Consider the following 27132-nt stretch of genomic DNA (forward strand, 5'->3'; position numbering starts at 1 on the left):
TGTCACAAATATATCACAAGTTAGCGCAAGAAATCACAAACAAGTTCAAATTGAAATCACACTTCAACTTCGATAGACTGAAATATTTATTCCTTTGTAATATTATAATCGTTGTGTTAAAATTTGACTTAAAACAACATTTATTAACAGTATTTCAGCGTAGCTGGCAGCATACATTGTTCTTGTGTATGATGACGTCACGTGGTAAACGATCGATCGAACAAATTACGAATTCTATCGACTACGAACGAGACAAGCGAGACGACACAACATCCTCAGAACAGATTTTAAGGTTAGGTAGGTAAATTACAAGGTAAAAAATTGGAAATTTAGTGGAAAATTTGTTGGAAATCAAAATTTCTTACCTCCTTCCTTCTCATGTTGAGCGGTAAGTCAGGTATGTTTATTCCATGGGCGTATCGGCAAATTTTGCGCTTAGTCCTACGCGTAATATCGCTTGCTATACGCAGTTACGCTATGCGCGATCATTAGGTCCCTGCGCGAGACCTAGTACCCTTACTATACATTCATGCAAGATCAAGACACCATATGCATCGACTGAAATACTAGTACCGAGTGGCCTGGCTGGGAGCATTGACCAAGAGCAAGACATCTCGTTCGCCTAACAACGTCAGAAAAGATTTCGAATAAAACTCGCCGCAATCTTTTGATTAGATACTAGTAGGCGGTGGAGCTAAGCGGTGAGGTTGTAGACATCTTGTACTTTTGTTCGTTCTGTCTCCTTCACTTTCTGATTGTAGAAACAGCAGTTGGGAACTGTTATAGCGGGAGACTAATAATTTGTTAGTCCTACTTATAGCAATTTGTGTATTCGCCTCCACCTTGTTGGTATACCCACGCCACGGTTCTGAGTAAGCCTAGGCAGCTAGGCCCCTACTGGTAAATTTATACTTTACTTAGGTCTACTACTCTACCTACACTAGCAGTAGCAGTCTATAACAGTTAACGTTTGATCTCGAGAGTCTGTCTGTAGCTACTTGTAGTAGACAACGCACCGCAAATAAGTTTACACTCGCACCCGCCATGCATGTGCATGACACTTGACAGTAAAATTAGTGTCAGTAATGGACACCGCACGTGCACTGAAACGTTAGACTTAGAGTTCTAGATCTAGATGCTATAAATTTAGTCTAACTTTACTGAGTGTGGCTGGCTGGACACTTCATGTGTGATACACATCATGATGGTCACAAAATTCAAACGTGACCTTGGCTAGGGCCACAAGGTAGTGAAGGGTTACTGCCAGGCTAGGTAGGTATAGAGAGAGGGGCGCAGCTGTAACTTAAAGGGTGTGTACAGTTCTGGTCGAGGTGAGGATTTAGCTTTTAATGTTTTACGAGATATTCAGAAACCACTCTATGAGATGTCAAAGAGCATGCAGTTCTAAGGGGTATCAAAAGTTTATTCGATGAAAATCGGTTTTGAAATGGCCGAGATGTCCAAAAACAAGGTGAAACAAAGTGATCCTAATAAAGTTGTGGCATGTCGCCTTTTATTCTTAGCACTTTTTGGGATATCTCAGCCATTTGAAAACTAATTTTCATCAAATAAACGTTGAATCCTTCTTAAAATTACATGCTCTTTCATATTTCATAAGAGGCTTTTCATTATCTCACTTAGGAATGCTCAAAACATGAATCCCCACCTCAACCAGTACTGTACAGTCCTTTTAAGCTGCGTGGTTAGGTATGAATATAATGGAAAATAAACGTTTGGATCATCAGCTGTCGCATGCACATGGAGCCTAACTTTATTTGTTATAGAATCTATGGCTCCATGAGTCTTTCTCAAGTTTTTGACTCGATGACTGAAATCTTTTTTTCTTTTTTCTTTTTTCTTTTTTTTTTTTTTTTTTTTGGGGGGGGGGGGTTATTGGGAGGGATCGGCCAGTACGGTATTCACTATTCTGGATTGAGATTCAGGTGGAGTTGCACATAGGGGTTTAAAGCATAGAAAACCTATACTTAAACATGTTTTAGGCCTCAGTTTGTTTATCTTCTTGACTACAGAGCAACAAGCTGTGCTTGTACCCCTCTGTTGTAACAGTCAATAGACATTTAATCTTTAAGGTTTTAAAGACCATTCACACAACATCACAGCAGAAAATGGTCCTTGGGGAGTAGACATTCAAATTCTAGTTGACTTGAGAGATATCAAATCCATGTCAAATGACTGTACAGTCAAACCTGTCTATAGCGGCCACCCAAGGGAGACGAAAAAAGTGGCCATTATAGACAGGTGGCCGCTATAGACAGGTCATCCAACTTTGTGTGCATTGGTATGTATCATCGTTGTGGAAGTACGTACACGCACATGTGTGTTTCATGCATTGAACAATGCTGGTGTTCATGAAATTGTTGCACAGTAGCGTACTGTACAGTCGTGAAGAAAGCTTGTACTAGTGCATTATTATGACTGAATGAGTGATGAATGCAGCGGTGGCGACCACTGAACGTTGTCTATGACTGACTGACACAGCTACAAAGCAGAAAAAACAAACTGAATTATTGGTTCAGCTACGGCTCCATCGGGTCTTTGGCCGCTATAGACATGCAGTTTAAAATCTACCACGGGAAACAAAACTTGCGGCCGCGTTAGACAGGTGGCCGCTATACACAGGGTCTTTAATAGGGCTTCTCGGGGGGGGGGGGATTTTTCAGTGACCGCTATAGACAGGTGGGCGCTATAGACAGGTGGCCGCCAAGACAGGTTTGACTGTATTTTGGTTTTCAAGTTTCAACAAAAATAGTTACTAAAAAATCTGGGGGTTTTTTTAGCACTAGAATATCTTATTGCTCACTGTCTGACAGTGGCACATGTTTCTACTGAACACTGCACGCTTTTAGACGTGCATAATGATTATTTTTGTTGCACTGGACAATATATTCATTAATTACCTCCGCCAAGGGAGGAGGTTATGTTTTCATTACCGTTGGCGTTGGTTTGTTATGATTCTAGTTTGTTTGTCCGTGTGCAAAATAACTCAAAAAGTAGTTAACAGATTTGGACGAAACTTACAGGAAAGGTTGAGAATGACACAAGTAACAGATGATTAGATTTTGCTAGTGATCCGAGAATTTGGGGGGAATTTATGAAGGATTTTTGATATTTTGGCTGGTAGGGTCAATGAACTTTAAGTTCAAGCTGCGCATTTTTTAGGTTTTTATATGCGCACTAAAGTGCGTGCTCCACTTTCTGCTAGGGTGAGGCGTGCCGCGCAGCCGAGGGTTTATGACGTAACAAAGGCATGTTGGGGAAATCGGGTGATTTTTCAACATGTATACCTATGGGTGGAAATCACTGATCTCTATGGAAGAGCCCAAAGAGCTTTTCCCCTGGGATGGAGAGGAGAAAAATCTCTGGGAAGAGCAAGATCATCGGTGGAAAGTAGCTGCTTGGCGGAGGTCTGCACTCTCAGAGTGCTTTTCTAGTTATAGCAAGTGTATATGATTGAAAAAGTGGAATATATATCATGTTGTAGATGAAAAAAAAAATGATTTTATTGTAAATCATTAATTTTCAGTTCTTACCAACCCATATAAATACCCTTTACTTCACTGATTTATCAGATATCAGAGGGAATACACATTGTATTAATATGAGGTTTTCAAATTAAAGTTGATTTGTTACTGTCAAAGAGTGCTCTAATGTATCGACTACTGTACAAGTGTGTTATCAAATTCTGCAGTGACTTTAGTTTCACGCATTTAATAATATGGGAATAGACTGATATTCGATGAATCAACAGCTGGCATTGTAAGTATTACTTTCCAGAAGACAAAAGCACTGTATCATATTACCTCGAAGGTAAAAAATCACACACTTTTCTCCTGAAATGGGAAAAGGGTTTATTTTGTCTGTGTTCATCAATCATGAATAAGCACTCGCAAATCATTTAACTTGTGAAATATGGCATATACACAGTAAGTTGTTAAATCACTATGGCAACAGGAAACAAATAAAAAGTAAACACCCTCACAAGGGTGTTACAAACCCACATTCTAGGAACAATGTTCAACTCGCTGTACTAAGACAAGTTTAAAGTGTAAGTGATGTCCCTTTTTCAACCCTGAAATTTAGATTCCTTTCATAAGCCGGTATATTGTACAAGTAGGTATTTTAGACCTTTCCTTAGTAATAGTACATGTATGATAAAATGGGAAACTTCTTTATTGTGTAGAAGGAAATATAGATATCCAGTAAATTTATTTGGACCCTGAAAAAAATCCAGTGATTATTTTCCATACAAAAGGGATATTTCTGAGTGACGAGGAATTAGTTTTTCATTTCTTTTTTAAAAACTGAGGTGTATTACCATAGGATTTCATGCATGATGTCGGGAGACATTATTCTTCAACCATTATACAAAATTTTTTGACATTTCCACTTTGCAAAAGGTATTATGCGACCTTCACTTGTCGGGTAATTGCTCAATTCTTGCATACATAGAAGATTTGCCCAAGTGCACATTTGTGGAGCAGAAAATATTTTGTAATATTCTGCCCTCTTATTCGGATGTGTAGACATAAAGGTACACTCGTGCACAAACTTATCTTATACCAAAGTGGGAACATTATTTCCCCTCACTAGCAAAGACATTAGCAAAATATTTGGCAAAGATAACATGAAAAGCTATGACTCAAAAGCCTTTACAGTGACATAAAATATAGCTCTCCATTGTTTGTTTGTTTCTTTCTTTTTGAAAGACAAAGAAAATTTTGTGTGTGAAAGTTTAAAGAAGGTTATGAGCAGAACATATGCGTTTGGCTAGGATGTCTTAATGGTATAGAATGTATTGCAGTTGTAAAGATTGCTATGAATTCTAGATTTTTTTTTTTCATTCTAAATGACCTTGTGATGTTTATGTTTAATATCAAAGTTTGTGTACCTTTAACTGATGATCTTTGACATTGCTGCAGGTCATGGAGCGGACCTACGATGACAGGGATGATATCCTCCGCAGAGTGAGGAAGATGGTGGATGACCTGGAAGAGCCCAGCCGAGCGAGGGCGTCCTCCGACGAGGAGACGAGGTTTACCAGCAAGCAGACAGAGGTCTTTGATGATGGCACCAACACATTTTTCTGGTGAGCTACAAAATTTATACCCCTAGAGCCCCCTCACACAAATCAGCACACTTGTCTTGAATGGCTCGATAAACCAGTTTTGAAGTCAGCTCATGTGCACATGGATCTGAATGAACTTTTTTTGTGTGTGTGTCAGTTGGTTTGTCACTTCACTCACTTTCAAAGCGACATAATGCGTAAGCTTGCCCTACGTAGTAATTTTTGGAAGTCAGCAGTCATGTTCAAACAAAGGATGAACTTGTGTAGACCAGGGCACCATTTCATAAAAGATGTTATGATAGCAACTCTTGCTGGAATGGCAACTTCCAATAGCAACAGCCAATCAGGAAGCTGAATTCTTGTCGTTACCATGACAATTGCCATTCCAGCAAGAGTTGCTATCATATCAACTCTTTATGAAATGGGGCCCAGGTGCCAGAATAGTCCATTAGTTAACAACTGGAAATCCATCCATTTCGTTATTTTGCATTGAATGTATTAACAATCTCTTTCTATTGTTATTGCAAAATACCACTTTTGCTAGCAGATAGTTTTGCTGGCAAGCACCATTTTTAAGGATTACTTGAATAATTATTACATCCCAGATGCTTATCTCAGTGAATTTAAGAAACCAACGTGCCCTGTTGGTGCAGATGACCTTTTTCTGCTCATGTGCAAAGGGGCATCAATGGAAAGTAATGAAATTCTTGTTGTTGATTGGCTGATGCACTGTGGATGCATGTTGTCACCATTCAGGTTTTGACACTTGTAGTGATGCCCCTTCACACCAGTGTCATACTGTCTTGCCATTGCTACATGTGGCTAGTTCACTCTACTTTGCTATAGGTATGTTGATTTTCAAGAAATTGTGGCATAGATTTTGGTATCTTTCCTGTGGTAGAATTGTGTATTTCTTTGTGACATTTACATCCAGCATCCCTTTTATTTTCCGAGAGAAAAACTGAGTGAACATCAGTGGCATAACCCTTGCAGCCACTTGCTCATAAAAAAAAACAAAAACATCTCTCAACCAAGGGATGGTGTAATTTAAGCTTGTGGAGAGCAATGTCAACAGTAGAATGCAGAAACAACGCCCATACAAAAGCAGTAGAGTTGATGCATGCATCCATATCTGAACAGGAAGTAGCGTATCACTACAAAGTCATTTTTAGGACTGCTGTCGGTGAAGATCTAGCAGTTATTGCTGATGCCTTGAATTGCTATATATTCGGTAGAAACTAACAAGTTTTGATGTGATGATCAAATTTCAAGGCAGCAGTTTGCTGACTGGGAAATTAGAGTGCTGCAGGATGCATAGGAGGAAATGAACATTGTACCCAGACAGGCATACATACTGTAATATTGTATGGGATGTACACTGTATATTACCAAGGAGGTTCAAGAGAATGGAGTCACAACTGTCGTATTTCCTTTGAAGTCACGTTTGATGCCGCCACTCGAAAGTATTTAAAGCATGTGGCAAACTAGACCTGCCGCGCAGATAGGAAGACAACTGACTCACGCCTCATTGCATAATCATCAGCCACTTTCTAACGAAAATATGTCTTTGTGATGGTAATTACTTTTCGCCATCCCTGCTTATAACAGATAGGTGGTATATAATGGTAAAGACACGGGGATGCGCGAATAGAAATTGCGCAAAAAATGATGAAATGAAAATGAAAATTACTCGACTGGCCGTGCCCGGCCACTAATCTGATATATCTATTAATATAGAATTATACTCAAAGATTATTCCATATCAGTTTTATTTGGAGGAATTAAGTGGAAAAGTGATAAAACCGGCTTTCCGGGAGGGTACAGTTTTAAACACTTTCACATGATACAGCAGTGATTTACACTTTTGCACATATTTCTTGAAGGGATTGACCTTTGTTTAATGAGCTTTATCATTAAGTGAGATTTCGTTTCATTTGAAAGATAAACAAGCAAAATATAGCCAACATTAAGTTAACGTTCAAAATGAATCTTCAGATTGCTCAACAAGACGGCGGCATCAAACCCCGTCATCAAAGGCACAGATGCACCTGTGGAACTCTTTTGTACATCAATAGAAAAGTGACAACTGTTTGAATAATTTATACAGCCAGTTGGAACTCCATCTCTTAAACCTCCTTGATATTACAATAAAATTGTTGATTATAAACATGCGCTTTCAGCCACTGGAACATTGTATACAGAGTAGCATACAATAAGTGGAGATGAGATATTTGATAGCTCACATTTGCAACTCTTGTGATATTCAGCTCATTTAGTATGATCAATAGTATGCTGCTGTACAGAAATATGCCTTCATCTCCCTGCCCTTTGTTTCCCATGAACTGTAATATTAGTACCATGTACATATATAATTTGACCTTTGACCCACAGGCGAGCTCACTCTATCACGGTATTGGTTGGCATGCTAGCGGCCCTCCTCTATGTTACTGTCATTGAAGATGTTCAGCTGGACACTGAGTTTAACACAAAGAGGTAAACCTTGGAGATGGCTGATGGGTTCCTCGACTCACCTAGCCTTACTTCAAAATGACTAAGAACAGTTTTTGCCCTGAGTGATACTGCTTTTTCTGTCAATTTTTTTTTCTTTTCATTGTTACTTGCATGGGCAAATTTGTATTATTTCATTTTTTTTTTTTACCATTCTCTGCAAGGGAGACTAGTTAAATATAAGTTTAGAGTAGTAAATACACAAACTGTGCCAAAATTATTTTTGGTTGTGCATGGTTTCAATACATTCAGTTTGTAAACATACCAAGATGGTCACAATAGGGAGTGTTCTTACAATATATTGACCTTACGTGTGTTCATGTAGTTCTCTCATATTGTTATGGTTGTCATGACTCTGGACGACTGAAATGACAAAGTAAGAGGAATAAACAGTTAACGGTAAAGATGATCTATAGATGCAAAACTTGTTATTTCAACCTCCCAGAATTTGCTCTGTTACACCCCATTTGGTTCTCAATATTAAATTATGATGCTAGATAGATTGATGATAGATAAATTATGTTGCTCCATCCGTGTACTGTAGGACCTCGGTTATCTGGCCTTTGATTATCGGACGCTTGCTAGTCCCAACATGGCTGGATAATCAAGGTCCTACTGTATGTGTGTCTGTCTCACACCAGGGGACTCATTGCATGCATCGTCGCCTTCTGCATGTTTGGCATGACCCAGGCGAAGGATGGCCCTTTCAAGCGACCCCACCCAGCCGTCTGGCGGTTCTTCCTGTGCCTTAGCATCATCTACGAGCTCTTCCTCGTTTTCCTCCTCTTTCAGGTCAGTTCTTCTTCAGTCATTTCTTCTTTAGGTCAGTTCTTCTTCTGAGTCAATCTAAGATCCCAAACTTTACAATTATGTAGAAAAAGAATTGCTCTTTCAGAAAATATAAAAAACTAACGATTGGCCACGTTGACCTATTTCACATATTTTTAATACTCGGGTACAATCGGAGCATGCAACTTTTTGTTTTGTGATGCACCATCACATAATATACGTAAATGCTCCTGAGCAGAGCTCAGGAGCATTTAAGTGCTTGCTTGGTGTCTGCATCAGATAAACCTTAATTACAAAATATCATAATATTCCAGACAACTGAAACACCAAATGGGTTATCTATTCCTCATAGATCCTTATGCAGCCCATTTGCATAAATTTGTGCATAGATTTCAAGGTCGCACGATTTCAAAGTGTCCTGAGTATAGGACATTTTATCGTGTACCACTTGTATCCCTCTCTTGTCTCTTCTTCAATGCATTTAAATTATTCCCCCTAACCTTTGACTTCCCTTCCGTCACTCCCCCCTCAGAGTGTGGGTGACGCCAGGCAGCTGATGGCGTTCATTGACCCGGATTTGGGGAAGCCCCTCCCTGAGAGAACCTATGCCGAGGACTGCAGGTTTTACACCCCTGGCCACCCGGGTGGGTCCTTCCACAATTTCTGGGTAAGAGCAAAGACACAGACAAAACATAGATATAAAAGCACAATTTAAAAAAAAAAAAAAAAAAAAAAAAAAAGAAGGAAGAAAAAAAATACAGTGAAATGAATAAACATGTGACAACGACAACAACATCAATGAAGCGATTAAGCAATGAAAAGAGAACCAAAAAATTATCATTTGAGGCGGTTCCCTGATGGAGGAAGGGTTCAGGCCAACATTTTCTGTAAAGTAAACATAAATGCAAAACTTAACTTTGACTAAGGATGTAACCAATTCAAGTCGTATGATGATGAACTGTCAGTCTTTGAACCCTGCTTTACAAATGTTCTCACTTAACATAAGTCAGACAGACATGTGTATATTCATTTGTGAGTTTTATTGGCCCCTGGCAAGCAGGTTAGTGGGTTTTGTAGCAGCCTGACTGATATGGAGTGGAATCTAAGTTTTTATATGATAGAACTTGAAACATTGTACGTTTCAAAAGCATGATCTATTGATGTACTGCAAATCGGAATTTGCGAAGTACTTTTGTGAATGTTTGTATAACTTCACAGTTGAGAACCACAGTTGCAGCTTCATCATGAAGTGTCATTCCTTTCCAGGGAAAAAATGTGGCGATTTTAGCACCCTGAATCCTTGGATACAATAAAAATTATATATCTGCTACAGAAGGAGGACATTTCTAGCCAGCAAGCAAACTTTGCAAACCATAGCCACTGTGATACATGACTGATATAACCATGTTTGTATTTGCAGGAAAAATGGGACGTCTTTGTGCTAGGCCACGCCTTGGGATGGTACTTCAAGGTGAGCATTCTCTTAAATTTCTCAAGTTTTGGATGACTTTAAGATATAGTCATCTCACTACCACATAAAGTGCAATTCCATGCCTGCTTCTCGAAACTTGTAGCATTTATACTGCAACCGAGGCCCTTCAAAGCTGCTATAAGATGCTGTGAAACCATCCCCTGTAGGTGGTTTCAGAACCTGACCTTTTCCGAATTCTGTCTGTTTATGCTGAGCTGAAAGGCTGTTTAAAGGGATAGTACAGTATTGGTGGAGATGAAAATTGGGCTTTTAACTTTTTGCGAGATACCAAGAAAACACTTATGATATAGTACAGAGCATACCATTTTAAGAGGAATTCATGAGTCACAATCAGGTTTTGGATAACTGGAACATCCAAAAACAAAGTAAAACAAAGCAATCGTAATAAAGTGTGGGTCCCACACTTTATTAGAATCACACTTTTTTGGATATCTCATCCATTTCAAAACCAATTTTCATCAAATATTGAATTCCTCATAGAATTACTTGCTCCTGCATATTTCATAAGAGGTTTCTCATTATCTCACCCGAAAATGTTAGAAACCTGAAATTAGGTCTCAACCAAAACTGTACGAACCCTTTAAGGCTGCTCCAGGAGGCTGCAAAACCCTTTTTTTGCTTTGTATAAATGGGGTATAAGAGATTCACTCATGTGTGCATTTTGCTAATCAACGTCTATGTTTTGAGAAAATTCCTCTTTAATCTCCTCGTATATTCATTATTTTGTGTCTGATCACCATACACGTAGGATTTTGTTTTGCATTTACACTATATTTGTCATAAGTAACTGTTCTCAAAGTCATTGCATGCAGGGGGTGTTTTTGCTATTACACTCTGTGATCAAAGTGGTGCTGTAGGGCACACTTACATATTGTATATCTCTTAGTGGTGTATGGTGACAAATATCCGGACACTGAGATAAAGGGAGAGATTTTGTGTGTCCTTGTTTTAGCAGACAAAGACAAGCAGATTAGAGCACTGCCTTATCGTAGTCAAAGTTCAGCTGAGGACAAAGCCCATGTTACTGCAGTTGATGTAAGGACGCACAAGAGACATGCTGACAAGGAACCATGCCCATTACAAAGATTGGCAATTTTGGATGATGATGATCAAAAGTCATTGTCATTTTAAGGTTGAAGCAAGACAACTTTGGTTGAAAGCAAGAAACCTTTGGGTTGTATCAAACTTCAGAGTAGCAACTACATACAGTGACATTTGCAAGGTGTAATTGAATTGGATTGACTGTGTAGTGCTTGTCATGATGGGGTTCAAAGGTCAGGATCAAATGCCAACATCCAGGCTTAAAATCAGGTCTTATCTTTGATAACTTGAATATTTTACTAGTTTGAAATAATCAGTTGGCAAAACAAACTGTGGATTAAAAACTAGCACAGTCATGCTTGAGTAATGGATGAATAGCAAACAAAGTTAGTGGTACACTTGTATTATAGGTAAACCTGTTTATCTTCAGGATTGTTTGAGGCTGGACCCAGCAGGGACACCATAGAAGAAAACCTGAATGGTTCAGATTCTGTGATGCACAAATTACATCTGACAGTCAGAGTTTGTACAATGTTAAAGTCAATTGACAGCAATACAAAGCAACAGTATGCATTGTATAGCAGGGGTCCAAGATTATCACTTAACTCATCGAAGACTAGTCTCAAATATACTTGGGCAGGTGTCTATGGAAATGTGTGTTATAGTGAAATCAGCTCGTTGTCACCAAGTTAATGTAGTCACAGCCCCATTCTCACATCTTGTTGTAAAACTACAAACGCTTGTGTGATGATTTTTCTTTTCCCTGGCTGGGCCAATCTCAGTGACATCCACTTGTCTATAATATCACAGATGAAAATATTTCTGGATATATTTCAAAATTCCTCAAAAATAATTGCATGTTCTAATTTACACCCTGTTAGCAAAGTGCCAAATTTGTAAACGTTTCCACATGTACAGTCATATCTGCCTGTGTTTGATGTCATACATGTGTTACCATGATCAATAGTTCTCGAGGTAGACCTTCCACCTTGTCATGCTAAATCATTGCCTTGACGTGTGTTGACTTCCTAGGCATTCACTTGACTGGGATTTTAAACCCTTTATCCTGTGAACATGCACAGCCACCCCTCTGGAAAACCACTGAACTGTCGGTAGCCACCTTTACAATGGTGTGTGTATGTGTGTGTGTGTGTGTGTCTTTGGCTGGTTAACACCATCTCTATATTAGGCCAAAAAAAAAAAAAATTGTTGCATTGGCGTAACATGAGATTTTCAAATAGGGTCGGTCGGGCGGATTTTTTTTTTTTTTTTTGCTACCTGCATTTTACGTGTAAAACTCGTGCTCAGCTCAGTAAACAGTTACAACTGCTGCACCGAATGTGCTGTGTTCATCTATTCTACAAATCATTTATGAGGCCGATATTACTGGAATTATACCCCTTCACAGAATTTAAAGATGTTGAAATCCGTATCCTGAATGTTTTCACTTCATATTTTACTATTTTGACTTAGATAAGATAGATGCAAATTGACCCATATGTACGATCTTTTCATCGCACACGGCGATCTCTATTACAGTCCCACATATACAGATTCGTGTAAGTTCTCCACACAAGAAACCTATGGCAAAACTGTGCACAATACATCGCAGTCTGAATGCTACGTATACACTGAATAAATCTTGTTAGAGTACGTGTCCGTGTTGGAAACAGATGACGTACTGATCAAGGAAGGCTTATGCGAGGCGCTAGATCTCTCCCTCGTACATCCGATATCCCCAGAGCCGTTTCCACTTCCGGGTTTGTGCGATCGCGATCGCAATCAACAAGATATTTGATATCGATAGCAAAAAATAATAATAAAAAAACATGGGGTCGGCGGAATTTTTAGGGTCGGGCGGGTTACGCCAATGCAACAATTTTTTTTGGGGGGGGGGCCTTACTCTATAAGTTATACGAAGAGAAATTCCATCCTGATAATATGTTGCTTTGTATAGAAATAGAAAAATTGGAAGTAAATCATTGAAAATTTGGAAAAAAAAAAAATTACACACACAAAAGATTAAGCTATGATCTGTTGAAGTTGTGAGGCAAATTGGCAACTCTGTGTACTGTAGATGTTGAGCAGCTCTCTATTCTGTTTGGTATGATATTTGCTGCTTCCTTTAGAGTAGTGAATAGAGGTCAGCATTGCCAGAAACCTCTCTATGGTGTAGAGTTGATGTATGCTGTTAAATCCAATCTCACCCAGATGTTGATGATCAGGGACTACTGGCTGTGTAACATCCTCAGCATTGGCTTCGAGCTCCTGGAGTACTCGCTGGAACACCAGCTGCCAAACTTCGGGGAGTGTTGGTGGGACCATGTGAGTATCACATGCTTTAAGTCATTGCCTCTGAGAAAGTAGACCTTCCTTTGGATTCCTTCCCTTCGACTCTTGCTGGATATGAAAGTTGAAGTAAATAGACCATCAGTAGGATCAGAGTCAGTAGAATTAAATAAGAAAGCTGAATAGCTGTATGTGATGAGATTAGACACAGCACATATAAAGGTATCTTCTTATATGGCTCCACCCCAAAAAAGGTGCCAGAGGCATTATGTTTTGAAGTTGTTTGTCTGTCAGTCCGTCCTCCTTCTTGTTATTAAGAGCTAAAAACTTCGCAATAGAATTTTAGTTCCTGGTCCAAGCATACCCAGCAGATGCACTGATTAGATTTGGGGCAAAATCCCTACAGGTCAAAGGTCACTGAACTTAAAGGAGACCTCCAGATGATTTTCAGATTGTAACATTTGAACAACTATATATTGGTTTCACAGAATTTGTGATAACTGGATGAAGAATAAGAATATTTTCAAAATTTAGAACAAATTGCAATGAACAAGGATGATGACATGGCAGAGTCACCGTAAGAACAAATGAGTTGGGGCTCAAGGAAGCAGAACAAAAGAAGAAGGCATGCATAGATTATACACAGGTGAACTCGCAAGCAAGTGGTATTGTAATGGAATTACACTGCTACATTTCTGAAATATGTGAACCTCCTATGTCATCATCCTTGTTCAGTGTAATTTGTTTAAGGTTTTTCAAAGTATTGTTTCTCTGCTCAAGAACCAAAATAAATTCCACAAATCTATACATGGAGTTGTCTATTTATTTACTGCATGATGTGAAATTATGAAAACCGCCTGGAATGTCCTTTTAAGTTATAAATTAATGTAAATTTGTCTATGAATGCCCAACAGTAATATAATGTGGTAGGAGGTGTAGAAATAGATGGGTGATTATTTCCATGGGGTGATAATGGTACAAGTTCAAGGGTTAAAGTCAAGGTCCCTGTTCTTTTGCAAAGATGTACTAATTCCAATTATTTACTCCAGCAAACTTATCATTTGCATACACAGAAGACAAGAACCTGTGCCATATTTACTGTGCAGATCCATGAACTTTAACACATGACCTTTACCCTTGACCCCACCCACTGACTTTTCTGTTCTTGTTTTGTTTTCTATTTGTAACACAGTGGGTCATGGATTTCCTGGTGTGTAATGGCCTGGGCATATGGCTGGGGATGAAAACCTTAAACTACCTCAACATCAAGACATACAGCTGGCGAGGCCTCTACCATATACCCACGTACAGGTTGGTTAATAAGCATGACTCTTTGACAATAACATCTGAACATACGATGGATATTAAAGGGTAACTTTACCCCTTATTCAAATTGGCTGGAATGATGAAAGGTGTTCAGCTGTGGAACAGTTGGAGACAGTGATAGGTTAACATTCAATTTGTTTTTTTTTTTTTTAAAGAAGAGAGAACATGTTTCAACTTTTTTCCAAACAGTGGCATTGTCGACAATGGCATTTGTGAATTCGTTGAGGTGCTATCATGACAATTTGACATGTTGTTATGCCTCCGCCACGAAGTGGTGCCGGAGGCATTATGTTTTCGGGTTGTCCGTCCGTCCTACCGTAATGAATTTTGTGGACAAGGTAACTATCAAAACCTGTTGAGGTATCCTAATGAAACTTGGCATGTATGTGTATTAGGGGGTGAAGTTGTGCCTATCAACTTTTGGGTGCACATGCTCAAGGTCAAAGGTCAAAAGGTCAAGGTCAAATACATAAAATTTCACTATTTCCACCATATCTATTGAATGCCTGAAGATATTTTCTTGAAACTTAGTGTATACATGTATTACCCAATTAAGATTCTCTGGTGAAAGTTTGGGTCATGAGGTCAAAGGTCAAAGGTCAAAAGGTCAAGTAAAAATATCAAAACTTCTTTTTTTTCTCCGTGCCTTGGAAAATTATTCAAGGTATCTTCATGGAACATAGTATATACATGTACTGACTGGAAGTGATTATCTAGAGAATGTAGGGTTCATGGGGTCAAAGGTCAGGGGTCAAAGGTCAAGTGCAACACTTCAAAATTTTACTATTTCCCTCATATTTATGCAATGCCAGCAGGGTTATTATTTTTTTACACTTGGTGTATGCATGTGTAACCTAATAGAAATTCTCTGGAAAGTTTTTTTTTTCTTCTTTTTTTGCCTCAAAGGTCAAAAGGTCAAAGATCAAGTGAAAGTGCTGAACTAACTTTTTCCTCCATATCTCGAAGTGGCTCAAGATATCTTGAAACTTAGTACATATTATGCATGTTCTACCTGAAAGTGATTATCTTATGAATTTTAGGGTCAAGGGCCAGATGAAAATGGTAACAATTTACTATTCAATTCAGAAATTGCACTTTTTCTCCACACCTGTACCTTGAAAATTACTCAATGCCTAAATGTATGAATGGGTCAAAGTCAAGATAAAGTCCTTAAATCCGTAGATACATGCTCTCCTATTCATCCAATTAACCCTATTCTAACTGGGCTATTTGAGACCAAGTTTTTACTGGGGGGGGGGGGGGGTCAATTTGACCCCCCCTTCAGATCTCGGCCGCCGATCGTGCGATCACCGCAAAATTTTGCCTGAACATAGAGCCGGATGTCAACTACAAGATTACATGGTCATACAATAGAAACATTTTGATTTCATATTTTTTAATAAATTAATTATGCAAATTAACGCATGAAATCATATTTTCACCTATAACTCCATCAAAAAGACTGAAGGATTTTTAAATTTTTGTGTCAGAGTTCCTCAAGACACATCAAACAATTTTCTAGTAAAAAAATAGTGCAATCAAAATCATTTTCTTTTGTTTTTTATTGTTTTGTTAATTTCTTATGTATTTTATTGTTTTTTCGATCTTTTGTTTTCTATTGTTTTTTTGCCAAAATTTGTTGGAGGCACTTTTTCAAGCTTATCTACATTAGAATTGATTTATTTCAATGGTTAAAAGTTGAAATAATCTAATTTATATCAATTAAACAAAAAAACACAGTTTGCATTGGATTTGCACACGAAATCATGAATTCGAGCATTTTTCGGGTTGACATGCATATGCAAAACATTGCATAACTTCAGAACGGTGTACCCGGACATCGCAAATTTGGTATCAAAATATGCGGGAGACTCGAATGAAAAAAGTCATGAAACGACGCGGCAAAATCTTTGCGCGTTGCGGAATCATAGCGCGAAACGTCGAGGGGGGGTCAATTTGACCCCCCCCCCCCAGTTAGAATAGGGTTAAACCTAGGTCAAGGAAGGTAAACATTCAACACATTTGTGTCAAACTTGTCATTTCAATATTTTGCCAATTTTGTGAAAATATAATCACACATTGTCCACATGTACTATCTAGACCTATTGGGAAAATCATGCATTATGGCGGAGGCATACCAGTCGCCAAAGCGACATTTCTAGTTTTATACATGAAATTATTGTAAAAACACAAAGTATTTTTGGTCAATATTATGCTGACTGCATGAAATCACCTTAGCAGAAAAAAATGACCCATTGCTACTGAATCAAATTCTAGAATAATATGATGGATATCATCTCTCTTTCAGTTTATCCAGTATAGAAAATTCACAAGTGAAAAATGTTTTATGAATTAGATGGAGATTGAGGCAGCACTCATCTGCCTTTCATGCACAATAATGACTAATCACATTGTTGAGTGAAAACCTGAAATTTTTATGTTATAAATACATGTATTAATAAGCTAATGTCACAAAGGAGGAAGACCTAGAGAAGTTCAAAGTGAATGCTTCCTCTGCTATATCATAGTCATTGCATTAACAGACAGTGAGCTAATTTGAAGTGATTAGAGCAAGAATCCAAGATTTTGTTTTCTTTCCTTTGTTATGTCCTTGAGAATAAGAAGGTAATTCTCCTGCATTTTAAAGTTTTGAATGTTTTCTATCGCTGGAACTTCCATTGCTTGCTTTGAAACAAGCACTTCCATCTTGGCCGTCAGATGGTAAAACGGTCTATCTCGAAAATTGCTGTTCTGAGAAAAATGACTTTAAAGTTTAGAGGTTTGAGCTTTTTTAGGAGATGGGTATAATGCATTTTTAGCAATGGGACAAGAAGAAGCATATTAAACACTGATAATTGAAGAATTTTGTGCTTATTTGGGGTTTTGATTATAAGATAAATGAGATTTTTGTGCAGATAGACTGTTTAACCACAGCACATGTATACACTCCCGCTACACATCATAAGATGGTAAAATGGTCTATCTTCTAGATAGACCACAAACACTATGTAAACTGGTCTAACTCGAAGATAGACCATTTTACCATCTGACAGTGATGATTTAAAAAATCTCAGTTAAGAAGGTTATATGGTTTATGTAAAAGATAGCTCGTTTTACATCCAAACGATATTACCGACAATGGGCTAACTCAAAGATAGACTGTTTTACCGTCAAATCTGAAGGAAAAATACAAAAAAGTACCAAGATAGCGGAAATTATCTCTAAAACAAGACATGATGGGATTTTCTTGATAGCACCATTGGAAAGAGCACCCTCACATGTCCCGGAGAGTGAATTTACCTCAAAAAGTCAAATTTTCGAGTTAGACCGTTTTACCATCTGACGGCCGATCTTTCGATAGCAGCCAAGTGAAACATCCATTCAATTCAATTCAAAACTTTTAGCAGTGTAATGTAGCTTTGCTGATCCAGCTTGAAAATGTGTTGACAAAAGTTTTGCCATCATGCAATGCAGATTTGCTGATCCAGCTTTAGATATGAGTTCATGCCACCTATTCTTTACAGAGGGAAACTGAAGCGAATGATGCTACAGTTCACACCATACAGCTGGACCCGCTTTGAGTGGAGGCCCACAGAGAACCTGAAACGATGGATAGCTGTCCTCGTCATAGTTACCATGGTAACAACCATCTCAAGCCATATCATCCCTGGGGTGACAGGACCTCATTCTTAATGGAATATATCACAAAACCATCCAACCCAATTCTGAATGTCAGAAATAATGATATGAGTCTCAAAACAGCACAATTAGTAATGTAATCCAAAACAATGTTTTTACATTATTTGACATGAATGTTCATGATATTTTGCAAAAGTGAAGACCTTTTTCCACTCTCCTGAAAATTCATGATTTTTGAGATGCAAGGTCTTATCACCCCAGGAACGGAGTGCATTTCCTTGCTAGCAAACAAGACTACACATTATGTATGTTTTGAATGCAGTGTGAGGGAACAGAAAAGGCATTTTCCATAGGTAAATCTTTGTGATGGAATATGTCACTGACAGTATGTTTGGACCTGGAGCCATATACCCCATTTATACTAAGGAAAAAGGGGGTTCTGAAACCCCCTGTAGCCGCTTCGAGCAGGCTCTCAGCTCAGTATAAACAGACAGAATTCAGAAAAGGCGATCCGGTCGGGTCGGGTTCTGAAACCTCCTATGGGGGGGAGGTTTCAGAACCCGCTATAGCAGGCTCGAGGAGGTTTGACTGCAGTATAAACGCAAAGGGGGTTCGAGAAGCCGCTTTTTGGCCGACCCGGAGGTAATTGCTCAAGGTCATCACCTGCTTACATAAACAACCCAGCCATCTCGACCAATCCCCGCTGCAGAAAGCCTTTCAACTGGCACACTGTCACTCAAAAGCCCATGCCATAAATCAGAGGGGAGGAGAAGGTTGGGCCTGCTAGGGCCTGCTAGGGTCTGCTTTTGGCGAGCAGTATAAACAGACAAGAGGCTGCTTTTTCAGAGTGGGCTTTTAAACCTCCTCGAGCAGGCTCTGAAACCCGCTAGCAGTATAAACGGGGTAATAGATAGGATATTGCTCAGCAATACCGTGGTTGGTATAATGGTTTTCAGACCATTTTCTTCAATGGCAACTTCTTCTTCTTCTTTGTTGACAAAGATAAAGAATAAAAGGGAAAGGTGATCAACTTTAGATGGATGATCTGAATGTAATAAAGAATATCTCATATCATCATATCTCAGCACTGCATGCATAAAAGGAAGATCTGTCTTTCAGTGAAACAGATAATTTGAAAATAGATTTATATATCTTCTTTGTGTCGAACTTTACATTAAAACTGGGATATTAAAAAAAAAAGGAAATGTAATGTAGATTTGAGTGAATGGAAGATAAGTAATGAAATGACATCATCGCTGCATGTGATTTTAACATGTGACAGCTACTTATCAACCTGTTTCTGCGGAAAAAAAAAGTGAAAGGAAACTTTGTTCTTGTTTGATGTAGTGAAGTCCATTGAATCATAATACATTTTCCATTTAATCTCTTTGCAGTGAGAGTAATTTTTCAACTAAGAATGCAGAAGTAAAAGGGTACTTTAAGTTCTCACAGCTTTTGATATGTGTGACTTTTTTTCTTTTTTTTTTTGCATTTTCTATGACTAGACATTCTTGCAATATACCAAGTCCTCTCCACACTACAGAGTACTGAAGTGATGATGTCACAGTCTTTTATTAAGCTTGGGTTTGAACCAGGTGCAAGTGTGGTTAGTTAAACAAAAGTGTGACAGATATTTGGGCCAGGGGAGGTTCTTTGGGACCGGTTTCCATGGCGATGGATGCCTATGACATCACACTTTGGTACTCTATAGCACTCACAGCTTTAATCTGACAGGCATGTGTGTTGTCTGTTGTTTAATTTGACAGTGGCTGGTGAGTGAGCTGAACACGTTTTACCTCAAGACTTGTCTCTGGATCCCGCCCCCTCACTTCATCGTCTGGAGTCGTCTGATTCTCCTCATCCCAGTGGGCTCGGTGGCTGTGAGGGAGGTCTACCAGTATGTCGAGGACCCGTAAGTCAGAGCTCTCACCATTTCTGTCCCTATCTTGCAATTTGGTTGTTGCTTCCTCTTCTTCCTCCTTATCCATTTTTGTCGAGCCCACCGAAGGTGAGGGGAGACTAAGGGATTGCCTGCGGCGTCTGTTTGTCTGTCGTCCGTCCGTTGTCCATCCGTCCGTCGTCCGTCCGTCCGTCATCTGTCCGTAACGCTACAAAAACTTCAATAACTCTTTACTCTGGGCTTCAATTGCAATCAAACTTCGAGGGAAAAGGGGTCATACAAAGTGTCACATTTTACCATATGTGAAGGTCACCTCAAGGTCAAAGCTCACAGGCAGGGGTCAATGACCTTTAGGGCCCAATGTTAAGTTTTTGTGGCGCGTTTCTATTATGGGTCATAACTTTTGATCCATAACTCCATTTGTGACCAAACTTGGATGGTAGATGTCCCTTGGGGAGTGGATGGTCACCACAACGTCAATGGTCACAAGCATGGGTCAACAAACTTTTAGAGCCCAATGTTAAGTTTTTATGGTGCTTTACTATTATGGGTCATAACTTTTGATCCATAGGTCCGTTTGTGACTGAACTTGGATGGTAGATGTCCCTTGGGGAGTGGATGGTCACCACAAGTTCAAAGGTCATAGGCAGGGGTCAACAAACTTTAAGGGCCCAATGTCAAGTTTTTATGGCACGTTTCTTTTTTGCCATAAATTTTTACCCTGTTATATCTCTTTTTATCTGTTATATCTTTTTTTGATCTGTTATATCCCATTCGCGCATAATTTCTTGTACGCGAATGGGCAAGACACATTATGGCACTCTCCTCGTTCCTCCATTTCCCCTATCTTAAAATTCATTTTCTTACAGTTATGGAAAAACAAGTCCCCCCCCCCCCCCCAAAAAAAAAAAAAAAAGAAAGTATGCTCACTTGGATATGTGCTGGTTTCAAAGTTTTCAAAGATGTTTTCTGCTGGTACCCCAAATTTGTTTTTTTCTCTTCATTCTATGATCCCATCTTATGATCTATTTCCATATTCCCAATGCTGATGTTTGCTTTTCTTTTTTGTTTTTTTTTTATTCAAGTATTTGCACATGGGAAAAGAAAACTTCATAAATTGGAGAAGATTAATTCTAGGTAACGGTAATGAGAACCAATTATGTAAGATTTTGGTAAGTCATTGTGGCCAATAGAGAGAGCCAAATGTTTTACACTGAACTAGAGCACTTGGACGGTGCAAACCTCTGCCAAGGCCATAGAGTCACTGATGCCTGGCCCTCAGAACTGTTCACACATTCTTTTGGGGAAAAAACAAACAAAACTAAATCTGAGTCATATTCCAAATCACCCCCCCCCCCCAAAAAAAAAAAAAAAAAAAAATTAGTTTGTGCTTGTTCCTTGTATCACAACCTACACTGATAATTTCATCAAAATCTGTTCATAACTACCGGTAGAAATGCAACCAACTACCCCCAGTGAAATGTTACTTCTTAGCAGAGGTAAATAGGAGAAAAACTCAATTTGATTTGTGAATGGAATGTCAGACACCAATGTGGTTCATCATCTCTCAGAGATAAATCAGAGCAGAGCAGAAGTAAATATGAGAAAGACCCCATTTGATTTGTGAATGGAATGTCAGAAACCAATGTTGTTCATTATCTCTCTATGAATCCCAGACATTGTCAGAAGTTTGGCCAACAGTCGTGGGTGTTGGTGGCCATCATTGTCTCAGAGGTGCTCATCTCTGTCAAGTTCCAGTACGATCTCATCACCATGCCTTTCCCCCGCCACATCGCCATCCTGTGGATCGTGGGCCTTGTCAGCCTCGTCCTCTGGACCATCTGGCGGTTCTGCATCTGGTCGCCGTCGACAACATCGCGCTGGCGGCGCACCAACAGCCAGTCCAGCAACAGCTCCACGGAGGAGAGGCTGGAGGGAGAGAATGTTCGGCGCACTGTCAAGAGCACTCAGATCATCAGCTCCGTCACGCAGCGCAAGAGCGCGTCGTCCCGCATGGTCGGGAGTAAGGATGTTGACCCTGCCCCAGCGAATGATGTTGGTAAGCAGGGGAGCCCATATCCGACACGCTCCAGAAGACGGCAGATGAACGGAAAGTGAAATCAAAATGAAATCATTTGAAGCAAGAAGGATGAGTTACTTTTAAAGCCCATTTTGTCACCTAATGAGTTCTCTATCTTCAGTACCACACCTAAGGTAATGCGAACAGCCGCATTCACACTGACAAAAGATCACAAAGTTTAAGCTTGCAAAGTCTTCGTGATCTCTTGTCATTTGGTCACACTGGCAGCCAAACTTCTTGATCTTTGGATCAAGAAGTTAGGGTCACTAGTGTGTGTGTGTGTGTGTATGAGAAAGAAGAAAGAGTATGCCGTCCTGACAGCTGGTGATTGAGGTGTAACAATACACTCTTGTTCATCGCAATGACAGTGCGCTTTGGAGGAACAACCTGCAAACAGGTGGTGGACTGGTCATATGACAAGTTTCAGTTTCTAGTGTTCACACTGGTAAAAGATCGAAAAGTTTAGCAGGGTTAGGGGAAATTTCCCTAGTTTGAGTGGGAAGTTTCGCGAGAAGTTCTGCAAGAAGTTTGTTGTCACACTGGCAAAAGATTGAGATCATATAGATTGCAATCTTAAACATCTCAATCTCTTGCTAGTGCCGCTAATGCGTCATCTGTCACATTTCTTTCTGAAGCAAAATGTTTTGTAAAAATGATTTTGTGTTTCAATTTCGTGACATGGGTGGCCTAATTGATGAATCACTTTGCAATTATTGTAAGTTCCAATGTTTGCAGTTTCCATTGCTCACAGATGCTTGGTTGTTGTTTAGCTGTTGCCATGGTTGCAATTCGTTGCAAAGCGCTTTATAAACAAGGACCACAATGTGAGAGCGCGCCTTCAGTGACGATAAATTCACAGTACCACGAAATATGTGTGTACTCTATGCCAAACATCTGATATACACATGGTGCACTTATGATGTGTTTTTATAATGCGAAACAAACCTGTGGCATGTTTTACAGAGTGGAAGTTTTGCTGAGGCAGATGAAGGAACAGACATGGGATGGAGCAAAAGTTGCCACTTTGTGTGTGACCAGACATGCAGCAGTATTAATTTAAGTGACTTTTAAGTTGTCTTTTTGTATGTCCTAGTTGTCATGCCACTGTGGCAGGTTTTGAATTGTTTTTATACGATGAAAGAAAAGCAGTTTAGTCTTCATTTGTGTGTAGAAAAATAGTCTTTGGAATTATGGATGATTAATGCTGCCTTTGAATTATGAGTTTCAAGTGGAATTGCAGATTCACGCAACGAATCGGGGTATGAATTTCCACCTGGCATTCCAAAGCATTTATTGTGCTCTGAAATAACTTTAAGGAGGAATTTCATTTTGCTCCAACCCTGAAACTATCTTGAACCTGGCCCCGTTTGAAAGTTCTTGACACAATATGACAACTCTTTTAAGTGCCACAGATGAATGAATTGCTATTTGTTGTTTGGGTTATTTTGGTGCAAGCAGATTATTTAATTCACACATTTAATGTCTATGCTGAATCATGTCTGTCTCTATGTGGGGATAAATACCATTGTGCTGGGAACATTTAATCCTTATTTATGTTGAGTTTTCTTGTATATTTTGATTGATGCCAAAGGTGATAATGGAAATTGTTAAGAGTTGGTATCGCATTGATTTCTCTGGACAATACTCTGGATGTTAGTAATGTCACTAGGAAAGTAAGATTCAGAAATAATCATTGACTTTTTAAATTTGCAATATTATGAACAGTTGGATGGGTGACTAACTAAATGCCATGTTTAATACTGCTGAATGGATTGTGTTCTCTCTTCAAACAAAACAAAAAAATGCAAATCTTTTTTATACAGTGCCTGATGTGGTGTGTGTATCTCATAGAAAGTTGAGTTCTTTCAAATCAGCATTGCTTTAATTTGCATTGTACAGCCATTGGTAATTTGATCACAAAATGTTCTTTTACCTTGTGTTCCATGTTGGCCTTCTGATTACAGTTCACATACATGGAGGATAGTCAGGTGACATTTTAAGTCAAAAGTGTAAATATTCACCCATTGCTGTAGAAAGTGGCATTTAATATTGGGTGTCTCCACAGCACTGATACCTCCCGATAGAAATTGCAAAGCCCCTTTACAGAGACTTCAAATGTGCAAAATGTCTTACACCTGTTACTCGAAACATAGGATGTAATCTAGATAAGGGCTTTTTACACTTGTAAATTTTTGCTTAGTCCCGTACCAACGGTGGGGCTAAGGGGGGGGGGGGGGGCCTTAACCCCACCGTTGGTACGGGACTATCCTTAGCCCACTTTCTGTTTACACTCGTTTTTGCCAAAGTGGGCTAGCCCCACTGATAATCCCGTACTATCTGGCCCTGCAAAATAGCAGGGTTAGCACCGCAATTGCGGTGCCAAGCAAGTGAGTGTAAACAGAACGAAAAAATAATTCGGGGCTAAGCGAAGGAGACGAAGTCCGACCCCCACTGACCAATCAGAAACGAGGTAATCAAGTACTGCCGGTGCGTGCGTGTACGTGTACAGTGCACAGCGTAATCATGAATATTCATGTGGTTTGGAAAGTCCGGGGCTAAGAAATACGAGTGTAAAAAGGTCAGTTTTTCTCCTTAGCCCCGGACAAGAGATAGTACGGGACTAATTGGCCAGTGTAAAAAGCTGAAAAAATTGGTACGGGACTAACGATAGTCCTGGGTCAGAGAAAGTCCGGGGTTCAGAAACACAAGTGTAAAAAGGGCTACAGTGATACAGCATCCTCAAACCAACATACCAGGTTTCATTCAGTAGTAAGACTATTAAAGTAAAGCCTGAAGCAGATATCGATCTCAACATGTATACTTAGTGACATTTCCACAGTTTCATGAAGGCACGCAAAGCTTGTACGTGTACATACACAAAATGAATACCCAAGAAAGCTGAGCAATTCTATGTCAGCTGTTTTTAAACCAGTATTTATCCATTGATGAATATGATAAGAGGATTGTGTAATAGTTGCGAACTTTTTTCTTCTAGTTATTGTCTTTATTCTCAAATCAGGCCAAAGATAATTGTGAAAGCATTTGTTGATATCACAATTAGAGGCCTCCCCACCAAACTAAACACTTGCCAGTATGCACCTACACCAGTAGAGAGTTTCGAAAAGTTGATTACTTTTGTATGTAATGTAATGGCACGTGTGTATTGTAATATGAAAACATTTGCCGGAATTATGGCTGTGATGTGTTGTATTTGTTTTTGTGTTTGTTTTATTTGCACTCTTCATAAAGGTATTAAATCTCTTGGCCAGTTGCTTTACTGATGATGATACAGACACAGTATAAGTTACATTCTGGCGGATGGTCCATGAGGGTTGTTACGAGTATCGCAGCAAGATGCCAAAATTTTTGTGTGACATCCTAAATAGTGTGCTGCATTCAAGACCCTATGCCAAAAATTGATGCTGTGCTGAAAAGAAAGAAAGAAAGAAAGAAAGAAAGAAAGAAACTCACAAATGTCCTGGATGTATCTGCAAATGTTGGAAGAATAATACAAAACCAGAACCACAGATCTTCAAGAACCTTAGAGCTTCCCAGGACCATTCAGCAGGTCCTGAACACCTGCCAAAAAAAAAAAAGAACTTCATGCTTTCAGCATGTGATGTAGGCGTTGTGCACTACCAGAGACTCCAACTTTTCCATTTTTGGTGGGAGATTTCCCACCTTGAGACCATTTGTGTGTGTGCGTGCATGTGTGTGTGTGTGTAAAATCTCCTTGCCTAGCTAATGTCTCTCACTTCAGATGTATTTTTCGCCTGTTTAGAATTTAGCTTTTTCCCGCTCAGCTACCTTTCTAAAATATAAAACTAAATTCAAACAAAAAAGATAAATCCTCGTCAACCACTGGTATGGCAAGTCTGTGGGAGTTTTGTCTTATCAAAAAATATGAATGATAAATAAATGATTAAAAATAAGGCAAAGATTGTTCCAGAGAGCTTCCAAGGTCCTTAACCCGTTGAAGACGAGTCCCGAGTATACTCGGGCAAGTGTCTATGAAAATATGTGTTGTAGCAATATCAGCCCGTCCTCAATGAGTTATTAGAAGCAGACCCTGTCACTGCACATGCCACGTACATTCACACAAAATATCAGGATTTCCCCCTACCCCATGTAACATACTAAAGTGTTAAACTTCAGTGTATCCCTGTTGAGGGATACATTGAAAAGGTGCATGTGCAGTTGCACATGTAACATACATGATTATGTTATCACATGCTCAGCTGTGTACTGTTTGTATCCTGCACTCACAAAAGCATGAGTAGGTATAAATGCGTAATTTAAAAGTGTGCAGACTAGATACCTTGCTTCTACAAACTCAAAACGTGAGAATGTGTGGTGATGTGATTGCATGAGTGATCATTATACAAGCCGTGCCAAATATGCGGGCCTGTATAGCAGATGTGTTGCTAGCTTTTGCCCAGTTTTCAGTTGCCTTTGTGTACTTTACATAACTGAAGTTACCAGATCAATGAAATGTGTGTGCAACAGATAGGGACAATGGTAGCTATTATTTCAAGGAGTGATTAAGAGTCAAATTAATAGCAGCTGACTTTGTGAAGTGATAATGTCAAAAAAGTAAATATTATCTCTACTTTTGTTCCACTTTGCACCATTCCATTTCCCACATTTCTGTGGTCTACATAGATGAGTGTGTTGGACATTCTCCTCTCTCCGTGCGTCGTGCTGAAAAGTAGCTTTAAAATTACGCAGAGACGCAACCTGTAAAAAATAAAATGGCGCCCCCCATTATGATTGGTGCGTCAAGTAGTTCTCTATGTCATGAATTGAGCGGACGAAAATAGCCCAGAACGCACAGTGAAAACTCTGACGACGCAAGCTATAACCAGATCGAGTTTGATAAGCAATTTTGCGCATGCTCAGAACATGTTTTTTCCCCTCTGAATGTTCCCGTCACGAAAATCTAAAGCTGCCTATTACCTGTCTGAGGTAACCTTCCCCCCCCC

At 39.3% G+C, this 27132-nt stretch overlaps 1 protein-coding gene across 1 annotated transcript; it reads left to right on the forward strand.

Annotated features, from left to right (window-relative positions):
* The first annotated feature begins 592 nt into the window (after positions 1-592).
* On the forward strand, positions 593-22188 carry LOC140235957 (phosphatidylserine synthase 2-like). Its single transcript, XM_072315952.1, has 11 exons — positions 593-701; positions 4941-5107; positions 7478-7579; positions 8236-8386; positions 8916-9050; positions 9804-9854; positions 13128-13241; positions 14398-14516; positions 18056-18170; positions 19937-20082; positions 21747-22188. Exons 2-11 carry the CDS (start codon positions 4944-4946, stop codon positions 22186-22188), a joined length of 1539 nt encoding a protein of 512 aa, XP_072172053.1. The 5' UTR covers positions 593-701; positions 4941-4943.
* The last annotated feature ends 4944 nt before the right edge of the window (positions 22189-27132 follow it).

Source organism: Diadema setosum, chromosome 12 (genome assembly GCF_964275005.1).
Source record: "Diadema setosum chromosome 12, eeDiaSeto1, whole genome shotgun sequence".
In the NCBI taxonomy this organism is placed as follows: Eukaryota; Metazoa; Echinodermata; class Echinoidea; order Diadematoida; family Diadematidae; genus Diadema; species Diadema setosum.

Coding starts and splice junctions, on each gene's coding strand:
- LOC140235957 (XM_072315952.1), top strand. CDS start 4,944: ATGGAGCGGACCTACGATGACAGGGATGATATCCTCCGCAGAGTGAGG. Junction 7,580..8,235: donor ACTGAGTTTAACACAAAGAG/GTAAACCTTGGA, acceptor GTCTCACACCAG/GGGACTCATTGCATGCATCG. Junction 9,855..13,127: donor CCTTGGGATGGTACTTCAAG/GTGAGCATTCTC, acceptor AATCTCACCCAG/ATGTTGATGATCAGGGACTA.